This window comes from Hydra viridissima, unplaced genomic scaffold, assembly GCF_058129835.1.
Source record: "Hydra viridissima isolate aposymbiotic clone 2 unplaced genomic scaffold, HvirCarnegie_v1 scaffold_2, whole genome shotgun sequence".
Classification (NCBI taxonomy): domain Eukaryota; kingdom Metazoa; phylum Cnidaria; class Hydrozoa; order Anthoathecata; family Hydridae; genus Hydra; species Hydra viridissima.
Window position 1 is genome coordinate 2,222,732 of NW_028324301.1, and position 16,640 is coordinate 2,239,371.

Below are 16,640 nucleotides of genomic sequence, written 5' to 3' on the forward strand. Positions count from 1 at the left end.
GTGCAAAACGACCATTGAAATTGGTTGGCAACAATGAAAAAATCCATTATGCAGTTGGAAATTGCATCAATGCTGCTGGTAATCGTCTTGCTCCATATATTATTTTAAATCAAAAAAACGCCTGTACAGAAACTGGTGCTTAAGTGGTCCAGACGATGCCGTTTACGCCATATCTCCATCCGGATGGATGGAAGATAAGCAATTTGTGAATTGGCTCACTGGCGTATATGTTCCTGCCATTAAAAAAATTCCAGGTAATTAGTTTAATCTTTACTTTAATCAATTAATTACTTAATTAAATATATCTAGTTATAGCTATCCAATTATAGGCATTCATATTTTAGTCGTAGATGGACATGTGACACATGTCACCTATAGGGTCGTACTTATTTGTATCAAAAAAAATATCTTGTTAACTTGCTTACCAGCTCATTCGTCACACATTCTGCAGCCACTAGATGTCGGTGTTTATTGTCATATCAAAAGAGTTTGGCGCAAATTACTTCAACTGTTTTATACAGAGACAAAGTTCAGCAACTTATCAAAAGAATGTTTTAGCCAATTGCAAGCAAAACCTTTTAGCTCTGGTGAAGTTTTTACACGCACCCAAATAGTTAGTAAATTTCAGAATACTGTCTTGTTTCCACTCGACATCAGTAAAATCGATCAGTCAAAATTGCAAATTGCTAATACGTTTGAAACATCGTCGTCTCAACCTGAGCCTTCATCATCTCAACCCCAAGAATCTATGAAAGTACCACAACCACTACTAGCACCAGGAACTACACCATCTCAGCCACTGCTATCTGAATCTATATCAACAACATCTAGCATCAGTATGTGTTGCATAGCATCAGTTTCAAAGTCACCTCCAAAGCCAACTCGCCTGCAAACAGCCTTCAATAGTCTAGTAACTCCGGCTATTCAAAAGGAAATTCAAAAAGAGGTTGAAAAACAATTGCAATCGGCCCAATCGCTTGCAGCAGCTTTGCAACAAATGATTCACATCCAACACGTTGACACAAAAAAATGAAAAAATGTAGATGTACCAAGGTTCGATGGGGAGTGTCTCAGTAAACCTGAAATACTCGAAAGATTGAATGATGCTGAGAGTAAAAAAGCAGCAAAGCAAGCTAAAAAAAACGTAAGCTAAGCTTTAATGACGAGCAGCAAATAAATCAAGCAACAATAGCAACTCCAACAACAATAACAGCTGCAAACCAAATGAAGTGTAAAAAGTGCCGTAAAGTTTTAGGCGAGGCTTCAACAAGTCAATACTTGGAATGGTATCAGTGTAAAAATTCGAAATGTAAGGCTTGGCTTTGTCAAACATGCATACCAAAGCGATATGTAAAAGGCGCTGAGTTTTATTGCACCAAAAAGTGCCGCACAAGTGACAATTCAGCTCAACCTCTAGTACCTCTCTACGACTCAACATCATCACAAAAATAAAGTTTTTTTTATTTGGTTGTTTTTAATTGTTGTTATTGGTTGTTTTTTAAATTGTTATTATTGGTAGCTTTTTGTTTTTTTTTTAGTTAAGTGTTGTTTTCGTTACACATAGATCTGCGCATTTCATTCTCCCCGAATGTGAGGGTAGAAAGAAATAACTTTTTTTTTCAATTAAATAAAGTTTCTTAAAAAACTAAAAACTTTTTTGACTTGATTTGTATATATTTAAATAAAGCTCAAATTTCTCTACAACTTTAGACAAAAAAAAAATTAAAAATTTTTTTCCCTTAAAAAAAAATTAATTAAAATTCTTAACTATTTCATTTGACCCCATTTTACTCTATTTAATTTTAAAAAGAATTTTTTTTAGTTAAAACTTTGCGAGCTTTTAAAATTTTAGAAAAATTCAAAAACTTTGATAAACTTTGGAAAAAGGAAAAAAACAAAAGGGTTAAAAAAACCGGAAGTGGGGAATGTGATATATTTTAATGTCACTTATTTCCAGTTCAATCTGGATCGCAACCAGCCTGACAAAATTCAGCTGCTCAGAGTTTTAAATCTATTGCACCTATATTTATTATATTTATTTACTTTACACGATGTTCCTTTAACAAAAAATGTTTTTTTCCAGTGGCCATTGAAATGTGTATTTGATATAGTTAAACAGTAAAAAAAAATCTCCAAGGAAAATGTTTGGTTGAGTAGGACTTGATTACAAATGTGATTGCGTGAATTTGAAAATGTTCGCTAAATTCACAAACCGAAAACTGCACTCGGAAAATGTGTCGATCTCATCGAAATGAAATTTCTTATTGTTTTACAATCTCATCTGCCATACATATACAAGATCACTATTCATTTGGTGCTGTTTTTGATGTAATATAACTGCTTCAGTATGGCAACAAAAATAGTTGATTTTAATTATTCTTTTAGATTTAGATATTCAAGAAATTTTCAACAAAAAAAATATTCTTTATATAGTTGAAGTAAGCGCTATTGCACTCTTCCCCCCCCCCCCCCATTTTTTCTCTAGTTTTGTTTTTAAGTTATCTTTTAAAAGCATTATCAACCTTTTTTTTTTTTTTAATAAAGATTTAGAATAATAAAGCATTATACGAACTTTTTCATGCTAATGCCAATCCTGACAAGTTTAATTATAGAGATGGGATGGGAGATCTTGCCCCATCCGCCATATTCTCTAGACAACGCTAAGTCACCTTTTCCGTGCCCTGCAATTCACGTCAGAGAAGTACTTCAAAGATGTACGCGAACTCCAACTTTACATTCATAAACTCTTCAAGGCGCAACCACTTAATTTTATCAGGGATGAGACTCATTCCTTTGCTAGTAAATAGAGAATTGTTGTTGATAATAATGGCGATTACATCGCAGATTGATAGTTTTAATTCAGAGGATGGTAATGATTTAAACCATTTCATGAAAGTGCGAAAGAACTTTCATGAAACTTAATCATTTGATAATGATATTGGATACATGTATGTGTGTATGTTTATATGTACATGGTATTTATATATGTGGTAGAACAATAAAAACAAAAATTAGTGATAACGACATTTTTTTAATAACGTAGATTTATAAAAGAACTTTAAAAATGCCAAATCATTACATGAAACTAAAAAGCTTGAATGATGCAGAAATAAAGAATCAATTTTCGGTCAATGCCAAACCTAAAGCTGAACGAATTGAAGAAGAAAAAAGAAAAAAAGTTAAGACAACTGTTTCTTTATCAATAATTAAGTGGATTTTTACAGTGTTTTTGTTTTTTGGAACATTAATTTGCTTAATTGGAAGCAAACTTTCCCTAGTGTTTATTTCTCAAAGATTACAAAAAGCAAAGTTTTTTAGCAAAACACAAGATCATCCACAGCACTCTTGCGAAGATGACAATTGCACTTCAGAAACTGCATTTGTAATGGTGGTTTTGATTATGATGATTCCACATGGTATAACATTTGTAAAAGTTCTTTTTAGTTCAGCGTTTTCAAATGAAGAAGTATGGCCCAAATGCTCAGCTGTTTTGTGGGTAATCTTTGAGTTTGAAAGTTTATTTATCTGTTTTGAATTTTCAATAGCTGGTCCATAAAATTGATTTCCATTTGTTTAGGGTATTTTAAGTGCAGTTCTTGAAGTTATTGGTATCTCTCTGTTTACCCTTGTACTTGTTTCGTCGAGTGAAGATCTGGGTCAGGCAACTCTCTTCATGAACGGAATATTTATCTTCCAGGGGGGTCGACAGTTAATCAAGGAGTTCCTTACTTCATCTATAAAAGCGAAGAAAAAAACTTTTAAAGTATACACGTATCTAGAAAGTGAAGAGGTTAAAACAAAACAAGCGAAACAGTTTAGATGGGGGAAAATAGCTGGTTATAGTTTAGGAATATTATGCGGTGTAGGTGGTATCGTTTATGCTGTTTGTTTGGTAAGTTATCTTTAAAACGCCAAATGCAAACATTCAACATGTTTGAAGTTCAGTAATTTAAGGTAATCATTAAAAAGTAATAAAACTTCCAATGTTTAAAGTTGCTTTTTTTGTTTTACTTTTGCAGTCAAGTTCAAGGGTTTTGCAAATAACACTCCCCATCTGCATTATTCTCTTGTCTATCGCATGGTCTCCAAAAATCTTTCAACTCCAAACTATGGCATACATACACAAAACAGAACACATGGAAAGCATGCCGAATATTGAAGAACAGGGAAGCTCCTCGATCAATAATTCAAGTACCTTTCCCGGAGAAGCAGTTCAAAATTTGTCAGTTGAGCAGAATGGAAGGAATCGGATGACTCTTATTTCATCAGCCCTGAAACTAGTTTTGACACCTTTGTTTGCTTTTTTGATCAACTACTTACTTGGTGTTACAAATATTCAAGACCCAGTGCAAAGCTTAAAGCAAGGCTTCAAGCTTTTTGGCTCTGATGCCGGAGACAAACTGCTTGCTATGTTTGTTACAAACTTAGTAACAAGTTTTGTTGGTTCTTTTTTTTGCTACTTGTCGTGTTCAATGAACTTGCAGAAGATTTGCTTTTTTACTCCTCTGCTCTTCTCGACTCCAGTTTCTATTTGCTTGGTTTTGAGCGGAATGTGCGAGTCTGTTTCAGGGCTTTGTCATTTTGAGAGTTCCCAAAAAAACCTGCAAGAAACAATCATTATTGGGCTTCTGTTATGGTTGTCACAAGTTTTGATCATAAATATACAAGTGTTGAAGTCACAAGAATTTCTGATGGCAAGAGAACAATCGTTATTTTGGTTGCCAACCTATAACGGTATATCTTAGTTAGGGTGACACTCAATGACCCAAAGTATATTTACAAAACCATTTTCCTAGTTCTACTCTCTCACTCATTTTTCCTGGTTCTACTCTCTCACTCTGCTATGTGACTTATGTTAACTATGCCAGTTTTATTCAGATTTCTTAATAGCTTGATAGGTAACATTATTTCCATGGGTGCATTTGTGGTGATAAAATATTGTGTAATAGAAGTTTTTTTCGCCAAAGTAAATGAACTGTTCAGTAAGAAATGTTCCCTTTTGGCTCTTGTTCATATTCATTTTATCTGTTTACAGACTGGATTTTCTTGTTTAGAAAAAAAAACTATCATTATTTATTCTAGTTACATAGTGTTTATTGCCTGGTTACATCAGACAAATAAATGAGATTGTGACATTTTCAGTTGATGTTTGCGTCAAACTGATTATGTTATAGTATTAGAACAGGCCCCATACAAGTTTTGTAATAGTTTTATTTACTTGTATTAACTAGTAGATATTATATTACATTGAATTTGTTCTCCTATTTCTTATTACATTCTAGAGTGAGATGATGATTAAAGTTATAAACTTTGTTTTTGAGTGACACCCTACTCTATTATCTTACTTTTTTTTAAAAAAATAAATGATACATGTTTGTTATTTTGTTGAGTTTAAATATTATATTTTGTTTTATTTGTTAAAAAAAAAAAAAGGTTGCCTTAAATATCTTTCTTTATATAAATTTACAATGTAAACATTAGAACTTTTTAGTATTATGATTTCACAATATACTTTTAGGCTGTCTGTTAGAACAACATGTTCTATGTAACCGCAAAAATGAATTCACTGATGAGCAGTATTTGAATTATCATGAGGTTGTCAAACAAAGTCATATTTTCATTTGCACTACAATGTATCATGAGGCTGATTACGAAATGGAACAGCTACTTCAGTCACTTGCTAGAATTGATCAAGCCAGCGGTGATTGTAAAAGGCAGTTTGAGGCACATATTTTTTTTGACGACGGGGTTCGAGGTACACATTTCATAATGAAGTTGAGAAGAATTTGAATGAGTTAAATGTGTTGAGGGTGTTTTTGAAATTTAAGATTTTCTTTACATATAGGCGATGTTGTGAAAGTTTATGCCTTGCAGTTGTTGTCGCTTTTAAAGGGAACCATGGGTATTGAACCTGGGAAGGCATGTAAGCTGGAAACACCCTATGGGCTTCAATTAAAATGGCGGTTACCTAATGGAATGCCGTTTATTATTCATTTGAAAGACAATTTTAAGGTAAAAAAGAGATTTTTTAGAATAAAGCTTTTGATACTTTGTGAAACAAAGGTGCAAATAAATTTTCTAATTTGGTACTAAAAGTACTGCCTACTGTTACTACTTTAGTAAAAAGGGTTTTTTTGTGAGCAACTACAGCATGTAGAAATTGTAAAGTTGAAAAACTTATGTTTTTAGGTAAAATCCAAAAAAAGGTGGAGTCAAGTGATGTACATGTCTTATGTACTTGATTTTAAAATCAATCAAGGTAATCAAGACAATATTGCTTTTTCCTTTTAGTTTTCAAAAATGTTTTTGTCTGTATTATTTAAATGTTAAAAAACTACTTTTTACAGCAAATACGAGTGATGATCTCACGTTTATTCTTGCAACAGACGCTGATGTAATGTTTACTCCTAATGATGTAATGGCACTGATGGATTTTATGAGTAGAAATCCAAAAGTTGGAGCAGTTTGCGGAAGAACTCATCCACTGGGGTCAGGACCAATGGTTTGGTACCAAATATTTGACTATGCAATCGGTCATTGGTTGTTAAAGGCATGCTTATAAAAGAGACTTTTATGGATTTTAATTTTGTTTGCAGTTTAAGCGAACAGCTCTAGATATACAGTGTGCCAAATCAAAATTGCAAAGACATTTATAGCAATAGATATTGAATTTTTTTTTTGATCACATTTTATGTAATATAATTGGATGAACTGAAAATCCTGTTATCTTCAGCAAAAAGCAGGTGAGAATCAGTTTAAATTGTTTTATTACTGTTTTAAAACAGTTTGAAGTTAATAGCTGCCCAAGATAATTGCAAAACAAAAACAGTGTAATTTTAATAACTTTTTTCAATGTTTCATGAACTTTTACTTTTTAAATCAATGGAAATTGGAAAATGATACAGAATTACGAGTTAACAATTTTTTCACATTTTATAAAAGGATGGGAAGGGGAGATGCACTGGACTGTAGTCCAATGTAATTTAGTAACAGATTTGCCAACTGCGCAGGATCTTGAATAATGAGAAGGTTCAAAATGTTTTGAATTTAGAGTTTCTTAAGGAGGACAAAATGCAATAAGAAAGACAAAAAAACTCCTTAATATTATCTTACAAATGAAGAAGGATGGATACTAGTCTGCAAGATGTTTATCTGTACTGGTTTTAAAGTAGTCACTATTCTGTGCAGATTAAGCAGGCTATACAAACTTTGTATTTTTTTTTAGTTTAAAAGGGACAGTTGAGTTAAAGGAGAATATTACAGCAGAATGGAATAGCCATAAAAAAAAACAACTACAAATTGGTTCTCTTAAAGTGTTAATCATGAGCCATTTGTGCCTAAGAAAATATTGTCATCACTTCATTTGAATTTAGGATTGATATAACAATTTGTGAAAACCTAAACTAAAAAATGGTTGTGACAAAAAAGTTGGTGGAATCTATGTCAAGATGTTCAAAAGTTGTTTTCGGGGCCGATGGAGTTTTTTAATAAAAAGTCATTGACAGTAAAAAATCATTGCTCCAATTCATATTTAGCACTTTAACTTTTAGCAGTATACATTGGAAAGAAAAAAAATGTGAAATTAGAGTTTGTAAAAACAAAATAAAATATTGAACAAACTTTTTTTTTCTAATTCAAAACCTTTTCACAAAAAATAATGTGTTAGTTATTTTTTATTAGTTCAAGTATAAAGAATAAAAATCGTTTGCAGCAATTTTTATTTTGCACACTGTAGTCACAATCTCGCTCAGAAACGTTCTTTAAAAAGATCTTTTTATAAACATGAAAGTTTGCAAACTTCTTGCACAATTGTTTAAAAAGATTTTGTTTAGGTTGCTGATCATGTATATGGCTCTGTTTTGTGTTCTCCTGGATGTTTCAGTGTTTATCGTGCTACTGCTGTGAGAGATGTTCTTCCTCAGTATGCAACCGGTGTAAATTGTGCCATGGATTTTTTAATGAAAGACATGGGTACACTTGCTTTCTCTTTAATAGTTTTTCTGTTCAATTAACTTTGTTTGGTAATATTACATTTGAGTGTAACATTACATTTGAATGTGTTAGTTCGTCACATTTGATTATTGGTTTAAGAAAGTTTGTGTTAATTTGAATAAAATTTGATGCTAGGTGAGGATCGTTGGTTCTGCACATTGATGATAGAGGCAGGCTGGAAGTTGGAATACTGTGCCACTGCTGAAAACTCTACTTACTGCCCGGATAATTTCGATGAGTTTTTTAAACAGAGACGAAGATGGGGACCATCAACACTTGCAAATTCACTTGTTGTAATAAATGAGCAGAAAAGGCTTCGTGAGAATAACAATGCTATTAACTTCTTTTTCATAACCTATCAAGGAGTTTTGTTAATATCAAGCGTAATTGGGTGAGTTCTTATGGTGTAGTTTTTTCTTTTCTTTTTTCTGTTCTTTCTGCAACCACTAAAATCTGTTTATTGGAACTTTTGTTTTGCCTAAACAAAGTCTAATAATCTGAAAATGTTTTAACTTTGTTTTAGTAGTTGAGACTTAAAACTACCAACTTAGTTACCAACCTTACTAACACATGTTTTAATTTAGTCCTTCAACTGTGCTTCTTGTTGTTGCTGGGGGGCTTCAGTATGCATTCCCTTACTCTGTTAACATGGTGGTTGTATTGATATTGTTGTTAATAGTAACAATCTTATTTACAGTGGTTTGTTTATTCTGTAAGCAAGAAACCCAGTTAATGGTTGCAAAGTTTCTGACACTTATGTTTGCAATTATCATGTCTGTTGCCATCGTTGGTATTATTCATCAGGTTTGATTTTCGCATGTTTTCGTATTATCCACTAAAAATATTTTATTTTATTTTTTCTTTGGTAAGAAATACTTTGATTTGATCTATAGCTTTTGTGGCTTTTAATGATTGTAAATGATTAAAATCAGCAAAAATAAAACAAATGAATTTAACACATTGACTGCCAGTTATGAGATAACTCATAGATTGTGGTCTTTTCTAGGATGCCAACTACGAGTTATCTTGTCCTATGTTTATTGGCCATTTTTGTGCAGTTACAATTAAACATTATTTAAACATCAAAATATATCATTGCTAATATTGATATATGGCTTCTGGGAAAAGAAAAGAAAATCAATGCTGGCTTGCATGAACAAAAAATTTGTTAAGAAGCGAACAAAAATTGTATTTATAAAAATTAGTTCAAATTCAAAAGATAAATTAATATTTTATTGTTTTTGGAACTTCTTAAAACAATCTTCCACACAAAAGGCTTATCTTTACAGACTGGACAGAAGTAACACGTTTCTCAGCGTTTTTTTTGCTTGGGTACATATATGATATGACTTTGTTGGGCACTCTTTTCTTCTTGGTAGGTGGCAGACTCTCTAAAAATGGAGTTCTTGCAAATTTAGTTTTTTTGAAACTTGTTGAAATCCTTCTCCAATCAACACGATGACGAATTCTTCTTTAAACTCTATTAGTTTTATGTTAGAGGAAGTTACTTTTTGAAAAATATTGTGAGCATTGGTATATATATCTTTATAATATGTAATGAAACCTTTTTGGGCCATCTAATAGACCTTCTTATAGATGAGTAGTAGGAAAACATTTAATCTAATTGGTCAATGCCAGGCATTCCATTATTGTAATCTCAAATTGTATTCGGTTTCATAGAAATTTTTTGATTGCAACTACACACATCTAATATTTTAACAGCATGCATTTTTAAAATGCTAAGGACATATCGTTTGTCTTTCCATTTGCATACAGTAACAGGACCATTTTGCTACCAAATACAAAATACAATTCCCTTTTCATCTGTTTGCGATTTACCACATCTCCAGGGTTTCCTTTTCTATTTTTTGTAGGGTTCCACACACATAAGTTTTTCGTGTATTTAGCAGTTTTGTAAGAGTAACAGAGTTATAAAAATTATCCATGTAAACTGTGTATCCTTTATCAAGATAGTTCTCAAGTAAATGTAAAACAATGTCACTAGTGTGACTTGCATTATTGTCAGTTTCCTTAGATTTTTTGCTATAAATCTTTATTTTCATTACAATACTGTTGGACTTACATAGTTCATACAGTTTGATACCATAGTTAAGTTTTTTATTTTTTTATGTATTGGCGGAAAAGCAATCTTCTTCACCATAGCATCATGGATTCGTCAATACAAATATTTTTATCTGGTACATAGCTTTGACACAATATTATTGAAATGATTTAGTATTGGTCTCACCTTGTATATAAGTAACAACTGGAATCGATTTCGACTTATATGTGAGCACCAAAAGTTTACATTATGTATTTGTTTGTGCTTCAGTAATGTTCGATTGATGGAAAAGTGAAAGGTCCCATTTGCAACAAAAGTCCAATAAAAACTTTCATCTCTGCAGCACTAACATCTTGCCACTTGGATAACCTATAAATTTTTTTTATTGCTTTGCGTTCCTCAGTTGCTTGCACAGCATATAAATTATGTTTGTTCCACCAGTAATGCAAGAAATTCATCCAAAAATAATAAGCGTTTGTACTGTAAAATTTGCCGTATCCAATCTCACACTAATATTTTCTTGGAAAATAAATAATTCAGGATTTTGTCTAATTTCTGTCCACAAATTATCATTTGCAATTGATGTTGTTGCGTGAGAATCATTGTTATTATCTTCAGATTCAGGATCAACTTTCGGAGACAACTTCATCTTCAATATCACTTGAATTGTCAGAAGGTTCATAATTGCCATCCTCACCCAACATCCCATCAAGTTCTGAATCACTTAGATTTGCGTAACACTCAATTTCTTTTTGAGTCAGTGGTCTTTTCTTATCCATATTGGGTTCTTGATAATTTAATTATATCAATAATTATAAAACTAAACACTCAATAAAAATGTAAATGTGATGTACTCAACAATTTCTAAAACACTACCACTGTACACCATGTGTTAGCAGGCAAGAAACACACATCTCTTCTTGTGCAGGAAAATGAAGGGAGTTTAGTTACTGTATACTGCGACATTACTGATGAATACGGATGCGTATCTATGATTCTTGCATGTCTGTGTACAAATTAACTTGTAGATGGCTTCCGCAAAGAGATTTCTGTTACACTGAGATAAATCCTATGACCTTTTTTTTTATTATTATTATTATTGTTTTTTTTTTTTTTATAAAAAAAAACACATTTTTATGCTTTTTGATGATAACTGGGCACTAGAATTTGAGTTTTTAATATGTGATAAAATCAAATTGTCATATTTGGCCAGATTTCTGAAAATTGCAATGGCAGTCAATGTGCTAATATGAGAACAATTTTAGAATGTTTTTTAAGATGAATATGTTTGACTTAAGTTTATTAAATTAGTTTAACTAGATTAAATGTATTTAGTACCTTTACTAGATTAAATGTATTTTTTGTAAGGTTAAGTATATTTTGCTTATAGTAATTGATTGTTTTTATTCTTTTTCAGATTGTTGATGATGTGAGCAACTACATTACTCCTCCTACTCCATCTCCACCACCACCTACCCCTTGGCATCTAAGTCCAAATGTTACTGCTCCTCCTATGAGCACAACAATGGCTCCATCATTAAGAAATCCATACATATTTAGCCCATCAACATGGTATTTATTTATTATATCATCAATATTTATCGTTACTGCAGCGTTACATGGTTCAGAGGGTTTATATGTTTTCCATGGAGTTTGGTATTTACTGTGTCTGCCATCTGGGTATTTGCTTCTCACTATATATTCTGTGTGCAACCTTACTGATAGGAGTTGGGGTAAGCTTTCAGGAGTTGATATGCTTGATACTGTATTTGTAAACTGTTTTTACACTTCTCTGTATTTTTACATGTAAAGGGACAAGAGAGGGCAAGTCTCAAAGTCAGGTTTCGGGGATGACAACATTTGATAAAATAAAGTATTACTTTCAATATATATTCTGGTGTTGCATACCTCCCCACTTACGTAAAACCTCAGTACTCGATAAAAAAGAGAACAATGAGAAAGAAGAAGAGCCTAAATCAATTAAAGAGGTCTTTTTATAATTTTTACTGGATTTACAGTCACTTTTGTTTGACTTTTTTTTTTTTGTTTTTTTTTTTGCATCAAATAAATGTTTTTGTATGTAAAGGTCTATTATATCTGTTATAATTATCTGATGAAGCCCAATCTTTAAATCGTTGTTATTCTTTTTAAACAAGTCTCCTGAAACAGATACGAGTTATGATAGCGACAGTGCACGCAGCGATGACAGAAATACACAAAGTAGTGAAAATGTTGATCAACCAGAACAAAAGTCTATTTTGAAGATTAAAACCGAAGGTTAGATTTAATTGCCTTGCATATTTGAGATGTTCTTCTCTTTTTCAATGTCTTTTTGAATTAAAAAGCTAGTATGTTATGTAGAGGTTCGAATGAAAAAAGGATTTCGCTTCCCTGGCCAACCTCAAGACAAAGGTGTTAAGTTTGTGGGAGCACTACCTCGTGTGCATGCTTCATCGTCTATTGAGGATTGGTTACCCTCTGAATATCAAGTAATGATTTTTCACTGTCATTTATTTTGCTGTCTGTGTGACTACTTCTTAATGTTGATTATTTTCTTTTAGTGCTATGTGAACAATTTTCGAAGTCATGGCTATGAAAATGTGTCATTCATAGCAGGCTGTATGAAAGAACAGGTCAGGCTAGTAACCTTATTTGCTTTTGTTGTGTGTTAGCACCTTGGAAACATTTTGGTTTCCTTTAGGATTTAGTAAAAATCGGTATTACTAACCATGGACATCGCAAAAGACTTATACGTGTTATAGAAAGCCTACCTCCTGAAGAGCTGTTACAGGAGGTTCCGGTGAGATATTTTTTGTGTTTTTTCAAAGACTTTGTTATTCTATAGAGCTTTTAATAATGCAATTAAAGCAGGCTTGATTATTATGTTATTGTCACTTTTTATTTGAAAAATACCAAAATGATAAATTGGATAAATTTCATAACATCCACAGTTTGCAACCATAACTCAAAATGATAAAACAAAAAGGTTAAGCAAAATGTATCAAACTTTTCAGTTTTAAAATGATAGCATTCATCTAACAGTTTGATTTGATCAGAAAGGTGTATCCTTTAGCTGCTTGTGATAGCAGTTTGTCCTGTATTAACTCTAATATAGTTGCACATTTTTTTCAAAACTACCTGTGTTATTTTTGAAGTCATCTAAGCTCTCCAGAAAATTTTTCTTCTTTGAAAATGCATTATTACCAGTTTACAGATGTCTGACTCCTGTCTACCTAATTTTGAATGACTGAATTCTTGATGAGATTCTACCTGTTTTAATGACTGAATTCTTGATGAACACTATTAGTGCAATATCTTAAATATGTCTGATCCTGATAATAAACATCTTTTATTAGTTTGATAATATTTTTGGATACCACACTTATATACTCCATCTGTGAAGTTTTCCTTGAGCAATTTGAACATGATACATATCTTCGCATATCTTCAAGTTAATTACACAAAAGTTACAAATTAAAATTTTGTAATTTAAATGAGTTATATGAAGTAAATCAACAAATTTTTTTCATTATCAAATTTCTATCTTGGAAACTGAAATAGATACTGAGTACCCAGGTATCTATTTCAGTTTCCAAGAAAGAATTTGTTAATTTGTTAGATTTTGTTTTAAGTAAAGGAATAAACTTCTCACTTTCAAAATAAATAATTTTATTTTTTTCACTGCACTTGGCTGGGTACCCAAGTATCCAGTTATTGAATGAATGGTGAAAGTTTGGTTATTGACTGGACAGTTAAAAATACATTTAAGTAAATTTGTTCAAAAATTGTATTGGGCTAGAAATATTTTATGTTTCATTTGCTCTTAAATAAAAGATGTTCTAAAAATAATTTATTAGGAAAATGTAGAGGATTGGCTGACAAATTTGGGTCTAGAAGACTATTGGGAAAAATTCTCAGAAAATTCTTACACTGAACCCCGTGACCTGGCTGATATCAAGTACTTAAGTCGTGAAGCAATCATGTCTCTCTTCAATATTCAGAAAGAGGGTCATATTAGACGACTGTTGAAAGCTGTGTCAGCACTTCAGTATCCTACTAAAGGTATCTGTTCTTATTTTTGTATGTTCAGAGTTGTGTAAGGTTGAGTCTGATTATCCAGGCTAACTAAATAATGTTTTTTATGATAATTTGGGAACAAAAGAGCATGGCAATACTTTTGAAACTTAACAATCTTGACTCCTTTGCTAATATTTACTTTTTTTATTCTTTTTAAAAAAATCCCTTTAAGTTTCCCTTTAAAAAAACGCTATTTATAACTTTTTCTATGATGCTGATGACTAACTCTCCTGCTCAATAAACTGTAGCTTTTTGAAAATAATTTTCTTCCAGCTCAAACTCTTATTCGTGAAGCAAGAAAAGCAATCTCATCAGAAACTACAAAGAGTTTAAAAGATGATAATGCTGATGATGGGGCAGAGTATTATTTCTGGGATACTTTAAGGAGTATTTGTTTATTACCTGAACAAGCAGCATTCAATTCGAGCGGTATGACGCTTTGCAAAATACAAATAGTTATTTACACAAAGAACTATTTACATAAATATTTAAAAATTTTTATATTTACATAAAGTAGTTAAGCAACACGTGAGATTAATGGATTTTTGTTTCTTTTTTTTGATAGGAGAGCTGGTTGAGAAACTGAGTGATTTGCGTGACACGTCACTACTTATGATGGGAATCTCAAACGTACTCTGGCTGACATTTATGATCACTATCATGGATCAAGGAAAATCTCTTAATGTGCTTGGAACTTCGTTTGCCAGTTTTGCGTTCTTAGTAGTGTATAGCGTCGTTTTGGTTTTTCAGTTCATCTCAATGATTATCCACAGGTATTTAGTTTTTGAAATTATATCAAGTAAAAAAAAAAATATGAAAGTAGTTTTTTTTTTCCTTTCTAACATTTTAACTTGTTTGCTTTATTAGTTGTAATAGATAATTTTATGTTAGTTAATTGTTAGTAAAATGTTTTTCAAACCTGGTGTTCTTCTTCGGAAGAGTTCATCTTATTTTTGTTGTTGCTTTTTGAAAAATCTTAAACAATTCTAGGCTTGAAGCTGCATTACATTACATAGCAAGAGCCCCATTTAAACCTGGTCATTTTAAATCAAATTGGGCGTGGCGTGACGATGATCTTCCCGCTCCACCAAATCAAGAAGTATTGGAAAGTATTAGGAGAAAAAGGCGAAGGCCAACTAACGAATCAAATTTGAGCGCCGAGAGAATGAGACATTTCTCGCTGGTTAATTAAATCATAGTGACATATATAATGTTGTTTTATAAATAAGTTTTGTAAATAATGGTTTCTATTTTTCGAGTTTCACGCTTTTTTTCATGAAAATTTTTAATAGTTTTTAAATTTTTATATATATAAAAGTTTTGCTAATTATATAAATTTATATTTTTATTGATTTATTTTAATTTTTTTTGTTTAGTGGAGACAGTTACACTAGTCTAAAATTTGAGCGCCGAGAGAAAGTGAGATGTTTCTCGCTGGTTAATTAAATCATAGTGACATAATAATAATCTAATAAATGTTTTACAAGTAATGATTTTTATTTTTCAGGAAAAATTTTTCATAGTTTCTTAAAATTTTTTTAAAAATTTTGTTTTGTTCAAAGGGTTTTTCTATTATGTTTTGTTTTTATCTATTTTTTTAATCGTGTTTTGTATTCGATATGGTAACAATTTGCTAACTAAATAAATTTACATTTTTGTTGATTTTTTTAAATCTTATTTGGTAAGACGAGACAGGTGTAATAACCAAAAGTGACTCTGGATGTAAGCACTCCCCGAGTATTATTTATTAGTTAAAAGGAACTCCTCTAATCTTACTGAGATCATAAGTTTGTACTCCCTCAAAAATATTTTTTAGTTTTTACTTAGAGTTCAAAGTCATATTTAACACTTGCAAGCTATATGAAACTATTTAAACTATTTAACACTTGCAAGCTATATGCAAAATTAACACTTGCAAGCTTTATATTCTCGCAAACTATAGGTTTGCAAGAATATAAAGTTTAAAGAAATAACTACAGTAGATGTAACCCTATGTTCAAGCAGGTCCAACTATATATTTAAATTATTAATGTGAGGAACTGAGTCATGGACATGAGCAGGAGTTTGAGTCCACATTTTAGCTGTATAACGTCAAAACACAGTATCTGTATTTTGACACAGTATCAGCCCAACGTACTTTACAAAATCATTTTCATATCCAATTATGAAAAATACAGATACTGTGTTTTGACGTTGTACAGCTGATTTGTGTTGTACTTAATAATTATAAATCCCAGTTCACTTTATTAACGTATATATTCTTATTCAACTTTGGCTTCTTTTTTGAATAAATTTTTTAAAAAGTTTTTAAACTGGTTTAATTCCAAATAAGTTTAATTTTCAAGCAGGGGAACATTTGTAGGAAAAATTAAGTATCCAACCCTTAGATAAAAAATTGTCAATAAAAAAAAATCAAAGATAGAAAATTTAGAAGTTTTGTTAAAAATAAAAAGTTAGAAGAAAAAGAAAGTTTAAAAGCGATTGTTTGAAAGCATGTGCTTTATTTTTG

The 16,640-nt window shown here is 31.4% G+C and overlaps 1 protein-coding gene across 4 annotated transcripts; it reads left to right on the top strand.

Annotated features, from left to right (window-relative positions):
• Positions 1 to 2,678: 2,678 nt before the first annotated feature.
• LOC145197747 (uncharacterized) lies at positions 2,679 to 15,483 on the top strand. 4 transcript variants are annotated; one of them, XM_090078710.1, is made up of 20 exons: positions 2,679 to 3,496; positions 3,578 to 3,892; positions 4,020 to 4,734; positions 5,519 to 5,755; positions 5,846 to 6,020; positions 6,198 to 6,259; positions 6,348 to 6,550; positions 7,833 to 7,971; positions 8,128 to 8,383; positions 8,577 to 8,796; positions 11,472 to 11,787; positions 11,867 to 12,042; positions 12,211 to 12,331; positions 12,416 to 12,543; positions 12,616 to 12,687; positions 12,756 to 12,854; positions 13,912 to 14,116; positions 14,405 to 14,560; positions 14,697 to 14,904; positions 15,122 to 15,483. In XM_090078710.1, exons 1-20 carry the CDS (start codon positions 3,065 to 3,067, stop codon positions 15,321 to 15,323), a joined length of 4,437 nt encoding a protein of 1,478 aa, XP_089934836.1. In that variant the 5' UTR covers positions 2,679 to 3,064; the 3' UTR covers positions 15,324 to 15,483. The 4 variants fall into 4 exon arrangements, with proteins under 4 accessions (XP_089934836.1, XP_089934835.1, XP_089934837.1 ...); XM_090078709.1 differs by having other exon boundaries at positions 5,846 to 6,012; positions 6,190 to 6,259; XM_090078711.1 differs by having other exon boundaries at positions 2,694 to 3,492; positions 5,846 to 6,012; positions 6,190 to 6,259.
• The last annotated feature ends 1,157 nt before the right edge of the window (positions 15,484 to 16,640 follow it).

What these genes read in the sequence shown, in the direction of transcription:
- LOC145197747 (XM_090078710.1), top strand. Translation starts at nt 3,065, where the DNA reads ATGCCAAATCATTACATGAAACTAAAAAGCTTGAATGATGCAGAAATA. An exon ending in AATGCTCAGCTGTTTTGTGG is followed by an intron (nt 3,497 to 3,577) that starts GTAATCTTTGAG and finishes CCATTTGTTTAG; the next exon opens with GGTATTTTAAGTGCAGTTCT. An exon ending in TTGGTTGCCAACCTATAACG is followed by an intron (nt 4,735 to 5,518) that starts GTATATCTTAGT and finishes ATATACTTTTAG; the next exon opens with GCTGTCTGTTAGAACAACAT.